Source organism: Pseudophryne corroboree, chromosome 12 (genome assembly GCF_028390025.1).
Source record: "Pseudophryne corroboree isolate aPseCor3 chromosome 12, aPseCor3.hap2, whole genome shotgun sequence".
NCBI classification, from domain to species: Eukaryota; Metazoa; Chordata; class Amphibia; order Anura; family Myobatrachidae; genus Pseudophryne; species Pseudophryne corroboree.
In genome coordinates, this window is record NC_086455.1 from 42,536,291 (window position 1) to 42,556,080 (window position 19,790).

General features: G+C 45.1%; 1 protein-coding gene across 9 annotated transcripts in view; it reads right to left on the reverse strand.

The window, feature by feature from the left end:
* The window catches only part of CEP170B (centrosomal protein 170B), a 102,883-nt gene that overhangs the window by 68,315 nt on the left and 14,778 nt on the right, over window positions 1–19,790 (reverse strand). For all 9 annotated transcript variants that reach the window (XM_063947411.1, XM_063947408.1, XM_063947410.1 and 6 more), the window contains exons 2-3: window positions 15,412–15,538; window positions 11,064–11,206 (exon numbers count right to left, since the gene is read on the reverse strand). In XM_063947411.1, coding sequence (XP_063803481.1) covers window positions 11,064–11,168 — 105 coding nt within the window. In that variant the 5' untranslated portion in view covers window positions 11,169–11,206; window positions 15,412–15,538. The remainder of the gene's footprint in view (window positions 1–11,063; window positions 11,207–15,411; window positions 15,539–19,790) is intronic.

A 19,790-nucleotide genomic window follows, 5' to 3' on the forward strand; every position in this document is an offset into this window, starting at 1 on the left:
GTATGCACACACAATGTCATGTGAAAACAGACAATCAATTCACTAGGAAATAACCTCATTGATGCATGAAGGACAAAGGGGCTAATTCAGACCTGATTTCTGCTGTGCATTTTTTGCACAGCGGGCGATCAGGTCTGAACTGCGCATGCGTCTGCACCGCAATGCGCAGGCGCGACGGTCTGCAGCGACGGGAAGCGACGGGATGGTGCAAAAAATCTGATCACAAGAAGATTGACAGGAAGAGGGCGTTTGTAGGTGGCAACTGATCGTTTTCAGGGAGTGTCCAGAAAAACGCAGGAGGAACCCAGCGTTTTGTGGGAGGATTCATGACGCCAGCTCCGGCCCCGATCATCACAGCAGCTGAGTAAGTCCTGGGCAATGCAGAGACTGTCCAAACTTCTGTTTGTGCAGCACTCCTGCACATGCTATCGCACCCCTGCACAGCGAATTCCCCCTCCCCCTGTAGGCGGGGACCACCTGATCGCAGGGATGCAAAAACGCACCCTAGAGATCAGGTCTGAATTACCCCCATAGAGCAATACATTACTGCAAGCTGCCTAGCTTTCTAAAGAACACCCAAACTGAAGAGCACAGATACCCCTTACATACAGCAGACAGGAGGGAGGTTACAACAAACTTGTATTTACAGCATGAAGAGAACAAAAGTGTAAAAGATGTAAATTGTTCACAAAATTCAAACTTTATTAAAAAGAACAAAACAGGTACAAGTGCAGGAGTCTTTTCTGCTGGCACTTTGAGCAGCTGCAGTGGTAAAAAAAAAAAAAAAAATACGCCACAGAAATGTTCTATGGGCAACTGGAGAAAAGACACAGATTAATGCTACTGTACTATATTTATTTACGAATGTGTAATTCGGGATATTTTTACCAGGGCTCCACCAGTATACAATTTCAGAAGACAGACTATTTTCTGTTACTTAAGCTGTGTAATAACGTGTCTATAAAACAATTTGTGGGGCATTTATTAAAGTGGTTAAAAAATACTGTACACACACAAAAAGTACTTTCAAATTTGCAAAATGTACTTAAAAAAAAAAATATTTCATGTAATACATGTCACAATTTTATACGTAAGTAACTGTTAATAAATAAAGTGCATCACTACTGGGTTCAACACCTCAGCATGAACTTAAATGGAGTTCTATTCAAGTCTGCACAACCACCATGTGTTTTGTATGCAGCATAGACATGGTTGTTGCGCTCAGTGAGGGGAATTAAAAAAAATTTTCTCCTTCGGTTGCCACTAGATGGCGTCTGAGAGTGCAATTCAATTGTTGCTCCATTTTAGGCGTGAATAGCCGCGGGGTTACACTTATCAGCTGAAATGTACGGTAAGTCGGCACTTTGGGTGCCCAAATGGGAGTTTAGTTCCTCAAAGCAATTCTTTAGACTGGTTCAGCCAATTTGCGTTGCTAAACCCGGTACTAATGGACAGGCACTCACGCCCAATGGGGGGGAATAAATGTAACTGCTTCAATGGGATACCGCTACATTTGGGTGCCCACAAAACAACTAAATTTCCCCTCATAGATTTGTTTACTTTTTATTTCAGGGCTGGAAGAGAACAGTGGCAGGGCACTGTCATGGGGTCATGAAAGAGGGGCCTGGGAGCACAAAGCTGGGTCCCGGATATGTCCTGAGGATGTACCGGGTTTCACTAGAAGGCAGTCATGTGTCTTCAAAAAGGTACCACGGAATTTTGAATCAGGTGCCACAGGACAAATACTGCATCCCCCCTCAGCCTTGCGCCCTGGGTGGCATAACTGGTTACATGGGATCAGTATAAATTACCGACGATCGGTATGCCGACCGTCAGTATACAGACAATGGGGTGAGCGTAAAGAGTGACCTTGTGGACTCGGTAGCTCACCACAGATTCTGTTCCCACTCTATGGGTGTAGTGGACACTTACGAGAGGGAATAGCCCATTAGCCAGGATTCCGGCTGTCGGCATTATCAGTGGTTGGGATCCCGACCACATACTAGTTACACTACTAGTTATGGCCCTGGGCAGGAAATACTAATAGAAGCCAGGTTATATTAATTGCCACATGAGTTCTGCAGCATGGATTCACATAACAAAAAATATTTTAGACCTTACTCTGTTTAAATTGTAAGACTGAATGCAGAATAACTCAGTTGTTTGCATCTGTAAATAGCGTCCGCTATTTAAACAATATTATTTTAGTAAATTGCAGGATCATGCATATGTTTCAGCTGGCGGAGCTGGCTCATTCAGTGGGAACTGATGGCTTCAAGTGAATAATTGTCCCGAGAGAGAGCTACATTAATGCATTGACCTGTGAAAAACACAGGGTGGATTATTAACATAGGCGCAAACTTACACGATAGCGGCAACTCACAAAGGGGTCCATTCATCATTCCTTCAAGAAGGTGAAAATATTATTTTTCACCTACTTTTGAAAGTACGAAATATCACAGCCAAGGGCGTAGCAGCCATAGGTGCAGCCCCCTAGTGCTTAACACTAACCTCGCCCCCGCCACCCCTTATCCCCGGCAGTCTAACCCTAACCCTCCCGGAGGCATCTAACCCCATCCGTCTGCATCATTTGGATGTCAACATTTCACATGGCGACATGCCAGATATCAACATTGTGAACAGTTCTCTACTTGGTGCCTGTCGACAGTTTGAACCATGTCAACAGTCTGATGTCAACATTGTGGTGTTGACATGGTTACCATCAACCATTCCACCGGAACCAGAAAATAAAGCCATCTGAAGATCCCCATACTAGTGCATGGGGATGCACTAGTATGGGGATCTTCAGATGGCTTTATTTTCTGGAGTCCTGCTCCTTCACACAGGAAGGGGGTTCGGGATACAAATAGAGATCAATTCGACTCCTTCCACCCCCTTTGGCAGTGCCATGTTAATTGGCGGCATAACGGTCAGTGTTAGGACTTGCAGAGACAGTTGCTTTCAGAGCCTCTTCTCTTGCACCGGAGAAATATTGAAATGCTCTGATAGTTTAGCATCTGCCGCCACAACCAGAGGCGAGACAGATACATAACTAACAGATGGCGTAAGTGGTACAACCTCCACTGCCGGCAAAGGGGAGCCAGCGACGCCTTCCAGGCTTTGCATAGCCCCAACAGGGTGAAACACAATGTGCATGCACAGGCGGTCATCGCCCATGTGCATTGGTCAGAAGACTGACGCTGATAGCGTTTGGACTATGCGGAAAATGAAGACAGCACTGGACAGGTAAAGTATGGTAAATACCAGCTGCATATGTGCAAGATCACAGTGCTACTAAAACTAATATGGCATTGGCAAACAGTACTGCTGTTATATGGTGCCAATAGAGTGAGGGGTATCAAAAAATTCAAATTGGACAGGTGGCAAAATTGCCCATAGCAACAGTTTAGGTATTACTTTATAGAATGTACTAGATAAATGACAGCTAGAAGTTAATTGGTTGCTATGGGCAACTTCTCGATTTGTCTGCTTTAGAAGGTTTGATACGTTTCCCCCTTAGCTCTTTATGTAGTGCAGTGTATTTCCTGGTAACTACCTTGAAAAGCTCAGCTCTAGGTAGATTTTAACAAAAAGGGTAGAAATTTACACAGAAAATAATAGCCCTTTCAGTCATCCTCCAAAATCCCGGGATTTTGCACATGAACGCGCATCAACCCAGGATTTTGGTACATCTGAAAAGCACCAACCCAGAAACGTGTTCCCAGGTCGCCAACCCTGCAATTGACCTAGTTTTTTTAACCGGGTCTTTCTACCCAGGTTTGACAACCCGTGTTAAGTCTGAATGACGCGACCCAGAAATTTGCTCTCTGGCCACATGTAAACAGTTTTAATTGGCCAGGAAGGGACGCCTGATGCTTGCTGATGACATCATCAGCGGCAGCCGGAGAGGGACAGACGCCACACGTGAGAGGAACACAGAGCTGTGCAGAGAAGTGTGCCAGTGGGTGCCAGTGAAGAGACTGCCATTCTGTTTATCAAGTCTCATTGGAAAGAGGACCTGGATTATGGGAACCCCACCTTCATTATTGTATGCCTGCAAACCGTCCCCTTAAAATGATGACATTGCCTTCATAACTGAAAAAAACTTATGGCTGAAAGAGGCCAACCCGGGAATTTCCAGAGTCTGTGGAGTAGTGTGAAAGGGGATCTCAAACAAAAACTCGGGTATTTGCTGAACAGAAAATCCCAGGTCTGAGCAGGGAAAATCTAAGGTCGTATGTCTGAAAGGGATATAAGTAGCACTGTACAATTTAATTTACATAATGCTTAAAAAACAATGGCATCTAGATTGAACTGTACTAGATGTTGCTTTAGTATATTGTGTTCAGAAGTTCCTTTAGTTTTTCACCTCTAGTGCCAGCTTCCCTTCCCCCTGCAGGCACCACGCGTATTGCTGTAATCCCGGTACTAGGTGACATCACCCTTAGCTAGTTTGCCCTACCCTAAGTACACATGCTAGAGCCACAGCAATTACTCTCATTTGCATCACTGCACTCACAAGGGCTGTGACATCAGCACAGACAGCTTATACTGCACATAGATTATGCGGCTGGTTGTTGCCCTAACATGCAGCTAGGAATACACAATGGTTCTCTATTAAATGCAAACCACATCTCTAAGGAATTTTGCATTTAATTTTTGGAAGCAGATTAACAGGAAAGCAGTAGCACATTTATTTTATGGTTTGCACACTTAAAAGTACAGTACGTGAAAAAGGGTATTTATTCATGAATTTGCTGTAAGGTGGTGCTTCTTTTACTAGTAATCTTGAAATGTCCACAGCGAAGAGAGTTAATGATTGACCACACATACCATATAGCAGTGAGAAAGAATGTATATACCTGTCCATTACCTAATGGATAATGTAATAGAGGATCGATTGCATAAACTAGACTGTATCTCCAGAGCCAGACTGACATTCATGTAGCTTTAGTTTGGGGACTAAGGTACATGTACTGTGTCCCATGTAGATTCACGATTTTTGGGAATATGCAGCTACACGTGGTCCGTTCTATGCATGCACAGCCAGTGGTGTTGAAGGGCTGGGCTGGGGACGGAGGGAGGTCCGCGTTCCTGAAAACGGGTGCGTCGCCCCTGTTTTCTGGGAGGAGAGAGCCAGGGCTCTGCTTGTTACCACACAGACTTCCTGGCCTTGCAGCCTACACTTACGTTGTCCAGCTGCACAAGCGGAGGCTTACTCAGCTGGCTATTTGGGGGGAACATTGCGACCAATGGTGGCAATGTTGGATCCCAGCTTACGACGTCGCTCACAGCGCTGGGATCACAGCTATCTGCAGGAGGCATCTCTTCTACTGAGACATCTCCTGCATGTCCTCCTAGTGATCGGACGGAAATCCAATGCTGCTTGCATGCGGCATAGAACTTCCGTCCATCTCTGAATCGGGCCCCAAATGACTACTACATTCTTATCCCATAGAGCAGTGGTTCCCAACTCCAGAACTCAAGTACCCCCAACAGGTCATATTTTCTGGATTTGTTTAACGCATGTACAGGGGAGTTAATCTATTTGCTGGCTCAGTAACTGTCCCAACTGTTTCCACAGGCATACATCCAGAAAACATTACCCGCTGGGGATACTTGAGGAATGGAGTGGAGAACCACTGATCATAGGTTAAATCAGGCTAAACCATGAGCATATGGTGGTTTGAACAGAAAGATGGCATTATCAGTTTGGGCATGTCAAGGAAAACTTCCTCCTGTTTTAAACATACAATTATTTAGACAAATCCTTATATAATATCTCAAAAGACACTCCTGCACTGGAACAGATCTAGCTGAATAGATAGAAGAACCCAATGCCAGTGGAGACAATGGCAATTTGCCATTTTGGGCAGGTACAACATTGGATAGGAGTAATAACATGACTCATTCGGCCTAGGCCGCATTGGATAAACATTGACATGTACACACTGGGGAAAACAATGCCTTTTGTGCTACAGCCTGTCTCAGCCTGGAGTATATGTAAGCGCACGTATATAATAAAAAGGAACACGCGCTTCTTCCATAATTAAGTAAAGAAAACCATTTCTATATCAGATATACAGCCATCAACAGTCTGCTGGTCGAGCTACTGTGGTACAGTTGACGATTTAAAACAGAAGTGTACCTACAGTATATGGAAAGATCACAGTAGATTGAGCAATACTAAATAGGAAGCGGCAAAACTACTGAGTAGAACCCCCATCCCCTTTGCCAACTAGCGTTAGCATATAAAGTCTAGACGAATAGACCGACAGAAACCTCTTCCCCAATAAGAAAATCTGTGGGGCACCAGACATTGGGATGCATGCTGGTCCTGAGGCAATCACTCCAATCTGAAGTGCATCAGTCAACCTTACTTTAGTAGTTTATGCTAGAGGGTCTTTGTAATAATATAATAATTTGTAATAATACCCATAGTTCTCTTCAGTGCTGAAAGTAGGGTGGTACGGGGTTGTATGGAGTACCATTAAGAAATATGGTGGAGGTACTACCACCAGCCCACCGCTGAGGCATAATTTATAAGGGGCATTTTTGTAAAATAGTGTCAGTGGCATAACTGTGTGTGGCATAATATGTAATAGGCATTACGGTGCGTGGCATAATGTGGCCATGCCCCTACTGTCATGTAGCAGTTGTAGCATGTATTGTCACGGGGAAGTACGGATGGTGTAAACGTTAGCATTACTGCCTCACAGCACTGAAGTCATGGGTTCAATTCCCACCGTGGCCCTAACTGTGTGGAGTTTGTATATTCTCCCCGTACTTGCGTGGGTTTCCTCCGGGTGCTCTGGTTTCCTCCCACAATCCAAAAATATACTGGTAGGCTAATTGGCTCCCAACAAAATTAACCATAGCATGAAAGTACATGTGATAGGGAATATAGAGTGTAAGCTCCACTGGGGCAGGGACTGATGTGAATGGGCAAATATTGTTTATTCAAAGAACGGATGGCCCAACACAGGTCTGCGATCAGGGCAGCATTAACATCAGGGAGCAGTGAGCAACCTGTGGCGCGTCACTTTGCACAGAAGCGCCACAATCTTGCCTCTGTCCGCTACAAAATAGTGGATCAGGTCCCTGATTCAGTGCGAGGGGGTAATCGAGCCAAAAAATTGCTGCAATTAGAGGCGAGATGGATCCATAAGTTAGACACGATCCATCCGCGCGGTCTAAATAAATATTTAAGCCTGAGCAGCTTTTTATGAGGCAGAAGGTGTAGTCGTACTAAATGGGATAAAAGTGTATATCTGCGCGCAATAAGTGTTAAGCAGTATATTAAAAGACTACACTAAATCAGTGTCAGTATGTAATAACACCATATTTCGGCTAGTTAATACCCTTCGTTTTCAATCTCTAGTGGCTATAGTCCCTTGGCGAGATATTCTCTTACTGAGGGTACACATCAAGTGTAGGGGTTTGGTGGCCCTCGGTCTGCCCTTCCCATACGCTTTGCCTGATGGCGAGCTATGTACACTAATGATAGCAGTAGCGTGTCGTGTTTTAATACTTTATATATGTCATTGTTTGTTTCACTCATTGTTGATATTCATTTTGTGGATCTCGCACATTGTGACCGCAATGTGTCTCTTATGCACTATGTTTTGTTACACCATTATCCACGATTGTGGTCATATTGGCACGTTTATATTTGTATTTTTGTTATGTTACCATAGGGACCCATCCCCATGACAACGGATGTTCATTGCCTGCATGTACCCTCCCCGCGGCCGCGTCGCCCGGTTACGGAATGACGTCACTCTGGATGGGCGGATGTAGCCGGATCCGGAAGTGCGGGCTCCGTGGACCGGGACGCCGCTGGCCGTGTTGGAGATTGATGAGCCAGGGGATGGTAAGTTATTTAAGTGTTGTATTTGCACTGTTTGTCACTTTGTTTTGCTATGTCCTGAGGAAGGGAGTGCGACTCCCGAAACGTAGACGCACAATAAAGCACGTTTTCTACATTTGTGAAAGTCTCCTGAGTGCCGCCTTCCACCAACTATATATATTATATATATATATTTATTTATTTTCATATATATACACATACATACACACACACGCTAGGTGTATGTACACATGCACAAAAAAACTGGAAGTTTATAAAGCCAGAGTTCAATAATCAGTTATGTTATATGCAGTGTGGCTTTAGTCACCATTTAATACTGGCTTAAAGACCACCACTCACACTGGAGACAGATGTGTTGTGTTCTGAGCCAAACTTCAGGAGACAGCATCCTAGCAAATCACTGAATTAGTGACATCACGGAGGCGCAAGGCTCATTGCGCCTTATTTCCTATTGAAATGAAAGCCAGATTTCTGTATCTGCTCCAAAATTGCTGCCTCCACAGAGTGCAGGCCTCAAGTGAACGTTAAGGATGAGAGGCCAACTTCCTCTATCGCTATTGATAATGCATGAAGAAAACCGCAGCATTCTTCTGGAATATTGTCCGCATTATCAGTGTAGCAGACAACGAACAGTCCCAATGAATGACTTCCACTGCAGAACAACATGCTGTAGGCGCTTCATCAGCAACATTACACACCCCATCTGCACTTAGCACTGAAAATGCAGACACAATCATGAAGTCAGGAGCAACTCTGCAACTTGCAGCAGACTTATGCCCTAAGCAGGGATTTTTTCAAACCTTACATACAGTTTCACTCAGGAAAACATTAATTGCGACCCATACACCTTTCATAATGCTCTAAGCCAGCAACACCACTGCAGCGCACAGCGATATACTGGGCCTGACTCTCAGTCGCAAGCTATGTCGATTTCTTTTTAGTCAACATGCGTCTAAATCGCACCGCGCATGAATCCTGGTTGTGTTCATACAGAATTGCAGTAGCGATTTCAGATGCATGCACGCAGAATGAGATTAATTATATTTTGGGTGTTCCTGGGCCGTGACTTGGAGGTGGCCAATAGGACACACAGAGATGATCTGTGCTATGGGTGCATTATGGGAGTGTTGTGGGCGTTCCGCTGCACTGGTTGCTTACACGGATGGTTAATTACTCACGCTGGAGGCCATACTCTGATAGAAAATCTGCACAGATCATATGACTCTTGCAAGTTTCGATGGTGCAACTGATGGTGGTGTCTTAAGAAGCACCAAGTATGATTGCAGCATCTGGAAACGCACAAAGTGGGCTTCTCAGTCCTTGCACATTGACATACACAGATGTACACCAGGGAAGGTCTTGTAGCCGTATAAACAAAGTTGTAGGCGTAAGATCGGCAAAGACGCACACACAGACACCGCTGCGTGTGACTCAGGATAAGGCCTATTGTGAGCAGCCTACGCATGTAAGCCAGTGCGCTTGTAATGTCCAGCATGACTTGTAACCCCAGTGCGGCCCTGCATAACACCATTAGTTAGAGTAAATACAATATAATCTCCAGGCGGGTACCGTGTCAGTCTATTTTATTAGTATTTTGTGCAGCTGGTTAAAGTGTGTGCTCATGAGTGCTCAAGATAAATACATTAAGGACCTTGGGGGCAATTCTGAGTTGATCGCAGCAGCAAGTTTGTTAGCAAATTGGGCAAAACCATGTGCACTGCAGGTGTGGCAGATATAACATTTGCTGAGAGAATAAGATTTGGGTGGGTTATTTTGTTTCTGTGCAGGGTAAATACTGGCTGCTTTATTTTTACACTGCAATTTAGATTTCAGTTTGAACACACCCCACCCAACTCTAACTCTCTCTGCACATGTTATATCTGCCCCACCTGCAGTGCACATGGGCCCTCATTCCGAGTTGTTCGCTCGGTAATTTTCTTCGCATCGCAGCGATTTTCTGCTAATTGCGCATGCGCAATGTTCGCACTGCGACTGCGCCAAGTAAATTTGCTAAGAAGTTTAGTATTTTACTCACGGCATTACGAGGTTTTTTCTTCGTTCTGGTGATCGGAGTGTGATTGACAGGAAGTGGGTGTTTCTGGGCGGAAACTGGCCGTTTTATGGGAGTGTGTGAAAAAACGCTGCCGTTTCTTGGAAAAACATGGGAGTGGTTGAAGAAACGGGGGAGTGTCTGGGCGAACGCTGGGTGTGTTTGTGACGTCAAACCAGGAACAAGAAGCACTGAACTGATCGCACTGGAAGAGTAAGTCTCGAGCTGCTCAGAAACTGCACAGAAAAATATTTTCGCAATATTGAGAATACTTCGTTCGCAATTCTGCTAAGATACACTCCCAGAGGGCGGCGGCTTAGCGTGTGTACTGCTGCGAAAAGCGGCTAGCGAGCGAACAACTCGGAATGAGGGCCATGGTTCTGCCCAACTGCTAACAAAATTGCTGCTACGATCAACTCAGAATTAGGCCCCTTATTCAGTAAGGATTGCAATTTCTGCTAAAAAGCAGTTGCTGCGATGAAACAGTTGCCACCCAGAAATTGCAGACATTGCAGAAATTGCTAATACATCGCAATATGCAGGCTGATCTCAAAACCATACGCAATTCCTGGAACATCAAAGATTTTTCCTATCTGCGCCAGGCAAGGTCGTCCACAATTCTTGCGACACAAGAGGCTGGAAGTGGTCATCGCCGACGTCGGAGGCCCTCCATAAAAACGCCTGGGCACACCTGCGTTTTTCACACACACACAGAAAACGCCAGGTTTCCGCCCAGGAACGCCGGCTTCCTGTCAGTCAAACAGCGGCTGCATTGCGATTATGATCTGTACGCTATTTCTGTCACTATTTTTACTTGCGCATGCGAAATGCAAACACTGCGTATGCTCAGTCTTTCGATAATCGGGCAGATTGCGTATCGCAAATTTTGCAACCCTTACTGAATGAGGTCCTAAGGTTCTACCACCTCTCCCAGGCTCCCACAAAGTGTCGCAGCCCTAACCGGTCTCTCCTCAGTGCACTGACCCTTCACGCAGAAAATGTTCTACACAATTACACATTATTATATCTGTGTAGACATGACTGGAATCCGGTTTTCTCCTTCCTCTCTGTACCCAGCGATAAGCCAATGATGTTAGCTACAACCAAAAGAAGGTAAACATACGGATATGAAAGTGAACTTACCTGAAGCATGAGCTCACAGTCATCTCGACCAACAAAGATCATCTCCCGTGGCAGCCGGTGGCGAGTGCCTGAGCTGCTCACCAGGAACCATGAGGTGACACTCATCTTGTCTCTCGGCTCAGCAGCTACCAATCAGACACATCCTGCAGGAAGAACAAGCAAACCGTCAGTACAGTTCAAAACCAATGCGACACCGTCACTGCACGGTGCTAAATACACACATGCTCATCTTCCCTCACTGCAGACAGGGTGATGTCAGGGTGACAGACCCCACATGTCTGACAAGTCACACTTCAATGAGATTAGGGACAGAAATGCCCCAACTAATATATACTGATAGCTACAGTGGTCAAAACTATTAAACAGTACAGCTACACCACCGAAAATCCGGCACCCTTGTTTCCACACTGCCAGATAAACCGATTTGCCAGTTTATCGGAGATAGATACAGCAGCATCCCGGCGGCTTGCCCTCCAACCTCCCATCGCCTAATCCTAAACCTCCTGCAGCCCAACTCCCTCCCACAGCATAATCCCCCCTCCCCCTGCAGGATAACACCCCTTGGCGCCTGATGTGTCTAGATTAAAAGAGGTGCCGGACAATCGGGTGCCGGATAATCGGTGGTGTGCCCGTATTTTGAAATTGATACATTCGGACACATTTAACACAAACATTTCAGGTAAAGCCACAGAACCATGCATACTTCACTACTTAACATCAGAGGCGCAGCCAGAACTCGGAGGGCCCCATAGCAACATTTTGAAGGGCCCCTCTCCAATGCTTCTATAATAGTGCCCTAGTTAATCTTCTGAACCATAGTAGTGCCCCAGTTCAGGTTCTGACACATTGTATGGCTGCCAGTACACATTATGCCACACGGTACCTCCAATTCACATTATGACATACAGGGGGAGATTCAAATGTTTGAAAAGTCGGTTGGGTGTCTGTTTTTTCCTGTCTATTAGATAGGAAAAAACAGACTCCCAACTGACTTTTCAAACATTTGAATCTCCCCCCACAGTGTCCACAGTTCATATTATGCCACACAATAGTGCCCCCACTTCATATTGTGCCACATTACAGTGCCTCAGTTCATACTATGTAACATTATAATGCCCTCCAGTTTACTTTCAGCCATATTACAATGAAGAGTATCAACGGCATACCTAGATGTGTTTCAGGTTCCAAAGCAAAAATTTGTAAGAGCCCCTATGGACCATCCAGTGGTAAAAAATTTTTTTTTTTTAAATGTGTGTAACAAATTAAACGGTGACAGGTAAGGTGGGCCCCTCTCAGCGCTGGGCCCCATAGCGGCCTCACTCCCTGCACCTATGGTAGCTACACCCTTCCTTAATATCAATTAAGCTAAATATCAGCAATACATGACAGCATGTCAAAGATTAGGACTATGAAAGCAAAGGCTGAGTGCTGTAAATTAGGACATAGACAGAAGTTCCTTATGCACTACGCACCAGACAGTAGAAGTTCAGACGATAGACAAACTGGGCCATATAAGCACTGTAAGGTTTTAATAATCCCATAATAGGCTCACCAAGGGGCCAAAATACAGTACATATATATTTGGATCACGGGCCGTCTATTAAAGGTAATCCGTTAGCATCAAAATGTAATTCTCCTCCTATCTACTCTCTTTTTCCACATCCCTGGACTAGCAAAATAGTCAGAGTGCCAATCCCTGGACCTCTTGTTCCTACGAAAATAAACTCTTCCCTCAGAGGTTTCCTGGGCTGGGGAGTAGGTGGAGTCTCGGAAGTCTGTGGTATTGGACTGGGCAGAGCCGCGGCCTCGCCATTAGGTAATTGCGGGTACTATCATCTGACAAGTTGAGAAGTAACTAAACAAACAGCAGGGCCTACCCAGCTTTATCAGAACCAGGCAACTTTACTGCTGCTGGTCACAAACGTCCAACACACTGTGGGAAAATATACTTTCAACCACAAAGCACAGTTCCTGTAGCAGCCATAAAACAACAACCAAAGCCTGGACACCCACACTCACGCGAGTTGAAGTTTTCTCAGGCTGTAAAGTTCCTTCCTACATTTTTTAGGCCTCAAATAAGGTGACATATTTAGAGAAATCTACCCACAATTCTAGTTTTCATTTTAATCATGGAAAACCTGTGACAAGTGGAGCCGAATCTCCAAGTAACTCAACATGTAGGAAGAGAATTCACTGCTACCACCAAAAACATGTGCAGAACCATGGGAAACAAACATGCCCAGGTTACAGGACCTTTAAACTCTTCAACATGGGGCAGAGAGCTGTCAGCAAGTTTCACATATTATATATGTCCCCACCAGGGATCAGCCCTTCCTGATGCCCACCGGGAAGCTATAGCTGGACTCCAAGTACTGTAGCTTTGATCCTCACACCTACTGCTCTTCATTCTTATCCACTATGGCAGGCATTCCCAACCACGGTCCTCAAGGCACACCAACAGTGCAGGTTTTAGTGATATCCAGGCTGTAGCACAGGTGACTTAATTAGTAGCTCAGTTATTTTGATTGAAGCATCTGTGCTGCAGCCTGGATATCACTAAAACCTGCACTGTTGGTGTGCCTTGAGGACCGTGGTTGGGATTGCCTGCACTGTGGAGAGCAGAATGGAAACGAGCGCCACTACATGCAGAAACAAGAAAACAGGGCCATGCGATCTGGCATCTGACACATTATGACTGACACATCCTGATTATAGTGTATTCAGTTTAGGGATTAGCGGGGACACAGTATACACCTTCTATTTCATTCCTACATCACCAGTGTAGTCACTATAGGTTTGGCCACTACTATTACATCAATAAACTATTTTAAAAGGTCAGCTTGACTTGACATGAATAGAAAGTGTTTCGCTCTATGAGCATCATTGTCTTCCAGCTATATTCTTTGAGGATACTGTGTATATCCATCAATACTCTTCATAAGTCGTTTGTACCTGTATTTGTATCCACATAGCAAAAGTACTCCTGGGGCTAATTCAGACTGAATGGCTGCAGTAGCAACAATCGCAGTCTGAATTTTTTTGTGGAATGCGCAACCCGGGAGCCCAGTGAAATGCTAAAAGCATCTCTGGGCTGCGATCACCTCTGCCTGGTTGATACGCAGAGGCGGTCGTGGGGTGGGAGAGGGCGTGCCAACAGAGTTAGAACGCCGTTTGCGGGGCGGGCCACGGCGGCTGCGGGTCTTCACGGGCACTGTCCGGGGCAGGACTAGTGTCACATGAGCAGTTTAGAACACAGTAGATTTCCAGACAGAAGAGAGCGGAGATTTAAGGCTCCTAGAAGTGAATGAGTAAAGCACTTTCTATTCTAGATCCATGGGAATTAAGCTGTAACATGCGCTGAGGGGACAGGGGAATCCCATTTCCCGTACAAAGTACAGTATAATATCACTACAAGAAGGCTTTATGTTCAGTTCACTGCAGATTTATGGATATAAACTGTAATATTCTAAACCACCATTTACACTGAACTTTAACAGTGAGAATGCTTTACTAAAATAACATGTTTTCTTGACTAGTAAAACGCAAGTTCTCCAGTATGTAGACAATAGGTGCACTTAACATACTAAAAGACTCAATGGTTGTAATTTGTGAAAGATGTCTGGAAATGACTAAGAGTTAAGGCCCATACACACTGGGCAATTTTGAGCTCAAAGTAGCTCACTTTTGGCATTTTGAGCTACTTTGTGCTCAAACTCGGCCAGTGTGTATGGCCCCGTCGATGAGCGGTAATCGCTGATGCGCGCTCCCGCATCGTCATGGGCCGCCGCCCCTCAGGTTGTGGAAAGTGCTTCACCCCCCCCCCCCCCCTCCCCCGTGAACATCGCTGGGCACAGGGAAAATAGCTCAGTGTGTATGCACTGAGCAATTTTTCTGCCAGCGATGTTCACGCTGTGCATACACGCTGGGCAGAAATGCGTTTATGTAATACAGTACTTTAAACATATGAAGGCTCTGTGATCATGGTAAGCCATTTACCAGATTCTCTCTCTGGTGCGACGATTGAGCCACAGACACACACACAGCAGACTCGTTAGGAGAATCTGCTGCCACTGGGCATGTACAGCTGCTCCATTCCACCCTTTATACTGCATATAGTGGCTGCTGGAAACCCGCTCTTGCATTTGCCTCTGTATGTGAACACTGAGGCCCAAATTTCCAAGCTGATTTTTGGGCCTTTTTTCACAAGCCTGGTGCTGCAGCTTCACCTGCCCCATTGATAATCTGGCCCTGTTCTATCAGTCTTAAATGATCAACCTCCCTCCTCAAACCGCTTTTTTTTTTTTTAAAACCATAGAAACCAGTAACCAAAAAAAAACAAAAAAGATACCTTGTGGTCAGGATCAATACGAGAACCAGTCCAGCTGCAGCGACACATGTATCTTGAAGTGTTCTGCACACGCATTCAGATATCTTTCGCCATTGGACTGGTCTTAGAAGAACACGGTCAACACAACCTTAAAGAAAAAAAAAAGAGAACGTGAAGACTTTCAGTTTTCTAAGAGCCCAAACATTCTATTCAGATTACTCTATGCAAACTACACAGGTATTCAGACCCTGAGAGGTAGGCTGGATATCATGACAGGTGAGCTGGACGCCAGGTGTTTCTATTCACAAATCTATTATGGGAAGTCAGCCTACGAAATGAGAATACTGTCATCTTTAAGGTATGGTAACAATACATGATCTAATGTGCATAGACATTAAATACTTTCGTCAGCTCCACACCTAGCACGTTTATGTAGATAGAAAGTAACCTTCCGCATGACACACATACCAAGTGAGTCACATAACCTAGATGGCAAGCCATACATTCTGTATGACAGACAGGGGGTAGGACCTATGTTGTCGAAAAGTTGATATGCAGCATGTCAATTTTGACCACGTCAACATTCATCATAGCAGTACGGATGAAATGGTAACAAACAGAAAGTCAGCAAAACATCACTGGTGATCTAGTGGTGACTTATCCAGTGGTGGATTTCGGGTCTGGTGGTGGCATGAAATTATCAAATATCACCTTGCGCTAATACCAATAACCAGGTAAAGAACTGGGTCATCTAGATGGTGGTGGCATCTAGATGACTTGAGGGACCAAGTATGACTAATCCTAAACCTACTTCCCTTTGTGTCTAATCCTAACTGCCTCTTTCATAGACTAACCCTAACCCTCCCCTAGCATATGCCGATGTGAGATGTACTTGTCGGATATTAGCAATTTCCGTGAATTAGCGTGACCTCTGATATTAAGCGTGTCGATTTCAAGCAGCAACAAGTTTAAAGACAAAGGCCCAGATTTATCAAGCCTTGGAGAGTGATAAATTGCATGGTGATAAAGTACAAACCAACCAGCTTCTAACTCGCACCCTATTACATTAAACTTTCTATTGGCTGTTACCAGCCCAATTCATACACAGTTTATACTAAAACCTATCTAAAATAAAAACAGTGGTCCAGCCCCACTGTGTAATGTGTGTTAAACATTTGGGGAGACCCACTGTGCTCAGCGTGACCTCCAGGCTTACTAGGTCAGGCAGGAATTCCAGTACCAGGTGTTTCTCATTTTGGCTGCTCTCTCATTGTGTCCACTGTGAGTGGTATCCTGCACAGTGGTCTCACATCAGGGTGCAGGAGCAACAGCAGAAGCAGCCACTGCACTATTTATCCACCTACAGGGCCAGTGGTCGCTGCCTCATCACTTGTTCAATGCTATGGAAACATGGGAAGTAGCAGAGACTGGATGCACTGTAGTTACTTTACATTCTTACTGGCCTCTTGCCGATTCTTTTACCTGCAACTGTTACAACTTACATGTAAGGCTTGGACTCCCCTTTGATAAACCTATATCTTTGAATCATTCATAATATGTAGCACAGGCAGATATGGTGGAATATATACTCTATATTAGTGACAGAGCTGGAGATTTTTAAACCTGTGTGATTTTTAATTTATGTTTCGCAATTTTTACGGTTTATATTTTATCCCCACAAACACCATTTCCCCAATATTATTTTCATTTCACTTTTGTTCCATGTCCAATTGGTTATTCTCTTTGGTTTATAACTTTAGTACTATACCACGCACAATAAGACTCTCCTCTAGTCTCCAAACCTTTAAACGTTCTCTGAAAACTCATCTCTTCAGACAAGCCTACCAAATTTCAGACCCACACACATAACCTTAACAGCTTCCCTATCCAGTTACATCCCCTCTGTACAGTCCACATAAACTCACATTTTGTTTTCCAACATTGCTGGGTGATCATATCATATACAACCCATTAAGAACCTAGCAACCTGGGGAACCATTATGTAACAGGTAGCATCTATCCTTGTGTATCAATGCCTATTTCCCTATAGATTGTAAGCTTGCGAGCAGGGCCTTCCTACCTCTGTCTGTCTGTCTTTGCCCAGTTTTGTTCTATAACTGTTGTTCTAATTGTAAAGCGCAACGGAATGTGCTGCGCTATATAAGAAACTGCTAATAAATAAATACTATACAGTACTCTTTATACTGAACCTAATAAAAGTTAAGGTTTAATTCCAACATTTAGTTAAAGAGAGAGCCCCTCTCAGAAGCTACTGATTTTTCTTTAATTACAGTGTTAATTGAGCTTTTGTGTTGCACCTAAGCGGTCTATTTACGAAGCCTTGGATGGAAATAAAGTGGACGGAGATAAAGTACCAGCCAACCAGCTCCTAGATGTTATTTTTCAAATCCAGCCTGTAACATGGCAGTTGGGAGCTGATTGGCTGGTACTTTATCTCTGTCCACTTTATTTCCATCCAAGACTTCATAAATAGACCCCATTGACTAGATGGGGGTCAACTGCCAGCCATCATCCAACTTATATCCTAGAAGGGAGCCAAATACCAGCCCATCACTAATCACTCATGGTAAAACTCCCCTCCCAATAACATACAAGAAGCCTGGATTGATGCTGCTGCTGAACTCGGCATGAAAGAATAAGCTTAACTTGTGTATTGGAGTGCTGGGCACCTTAAGACCTACAGCAAGACAGCAATGCTGCCATACTTACTGCACAAAAAAGTCGACAACTAAGCAACATGAAAAAGGAGGCTGTGCGATACGTCTGAGAAAAACAAGAGACCTTTCAGCTTAAAGTTGTCCTAGAGAGGTGGTGGAGCTCACCGAAAACAAAAAAGTTAGTGATGAGCGGGTTCGGTTCTCTGAGAACCAAACCCCCCCGAACTTCACGTCCCAAACCCGGCTCAGGACTTCCCGCCAGACTCGGAAACCAGAATGAGGCAAAACGGCATCATCCCACTGTCGGATTCTCGTGGGCTTTGGATCCCATATAATCAGCTGCGCGTCGCCGCCAATTTCACTCCGGACTTGGAGAGTGAGGGAGACAGACCTCTGTCTCTCTGTGGGTGGTGGCGCGGGGTTAGTGTGTGCTCTGTTGGGGTGCTGCTGCAGTCACTGTGGTTTATCTGTGCTGTGTTAGGGGTACTGTCCTGGCTGTCCCTGCTGTCCTAGCTGTCACTGGTGTTACTGCCGGGTGCTGCAGCGGGTGTAGTAGTGTATGCCGGCGGCCGGGCTCCCGGCGACCAGCATACCGGCGCCGGAATCCCGACCGCCGGCATACAGACAGCTGGGTGAGCGCAAATGAGCCCCTTGCGGGCACGGTGGCGCGCTACGCGCACCACACTATTTATTCTCCCTCCAGGGGGGTCGTGGACCCCCAAGAGGAAGAATAAATGTTGGTATGCCGGCGGTCGGGATTCCAGCGCCGGAATGCTGGACGTCGGGAGCCCGGCTGCCGGCATACAGAAAACCACCCGCTGCAGCTATACATGTGTGTTGCTGTCACTGTTATACAGGGGGCAGGGGCACTGTGAAATATGGGGGTGCTGATGTCTTAACATTACACTGGCCCTGTCTGCTATAAAAGTTTGGGTGCAGTTCTTACAAATTAAAAGAACACTGCTCCTGTATGCTGTGAAATACAGGGGTGCTGAACATTACACTGGCCCTGTCTGCTATTAAAGTTTGGGTGCAGTTAAAAATTAAAAGCCCACAGCTCCTGTATGCTGTAAGAATACAGGGGTGCTGTGAAAATAAAAGGGCACTGTTCTCTGTGCTGCAATAATAAAGGGGTGCTGTCCTGTGAAATGGAGAACAACAATTTGCCTTCATTAAGTACACAGGGACCTGTGATGGTAGATTCCAGTAGGGCCAAATTAATACTCTCTGAGGAGGAGTATGTACACACTGAAAGGGGTGAGAAATCGGAGGATGAGGACGAGGATGACATCTTGCCTCTGTAGAGCCAGTTTGTGCAAGGAGAGATGAATTGCTTTTTTTGTGGTGGGCGGATCACTTGCTTCTTTTTTGTGGGGGCCCAAACAAACTAGTCATTTCAGCCACAGTCGTGTGGCAGACCCTGTCGCTGAAATGATTGGTTTGTTAAAGTGTTCATGTCCTGTTTATACAACATAAGGGCCCAAGGACAATTCCATCTTGCACCTCTTTTTGTTTTTTTCCTTTGCATTATGTGCTCTTTGGGGCCTAGTTTTTTAAAGTGCCATCCTGTCTGACACTGCAGTGCCACTCCTAGATGGGCCAGGTGTTTGTGTCGCCCACTTGTGTCGCTCATCCAGCTACCTCATTGTAACCTTTTGGCCTAAAACCAATATTGTGAGGTGTTCAGAATAGACTTGAAATTAGTGGAAATGAATGTTATTG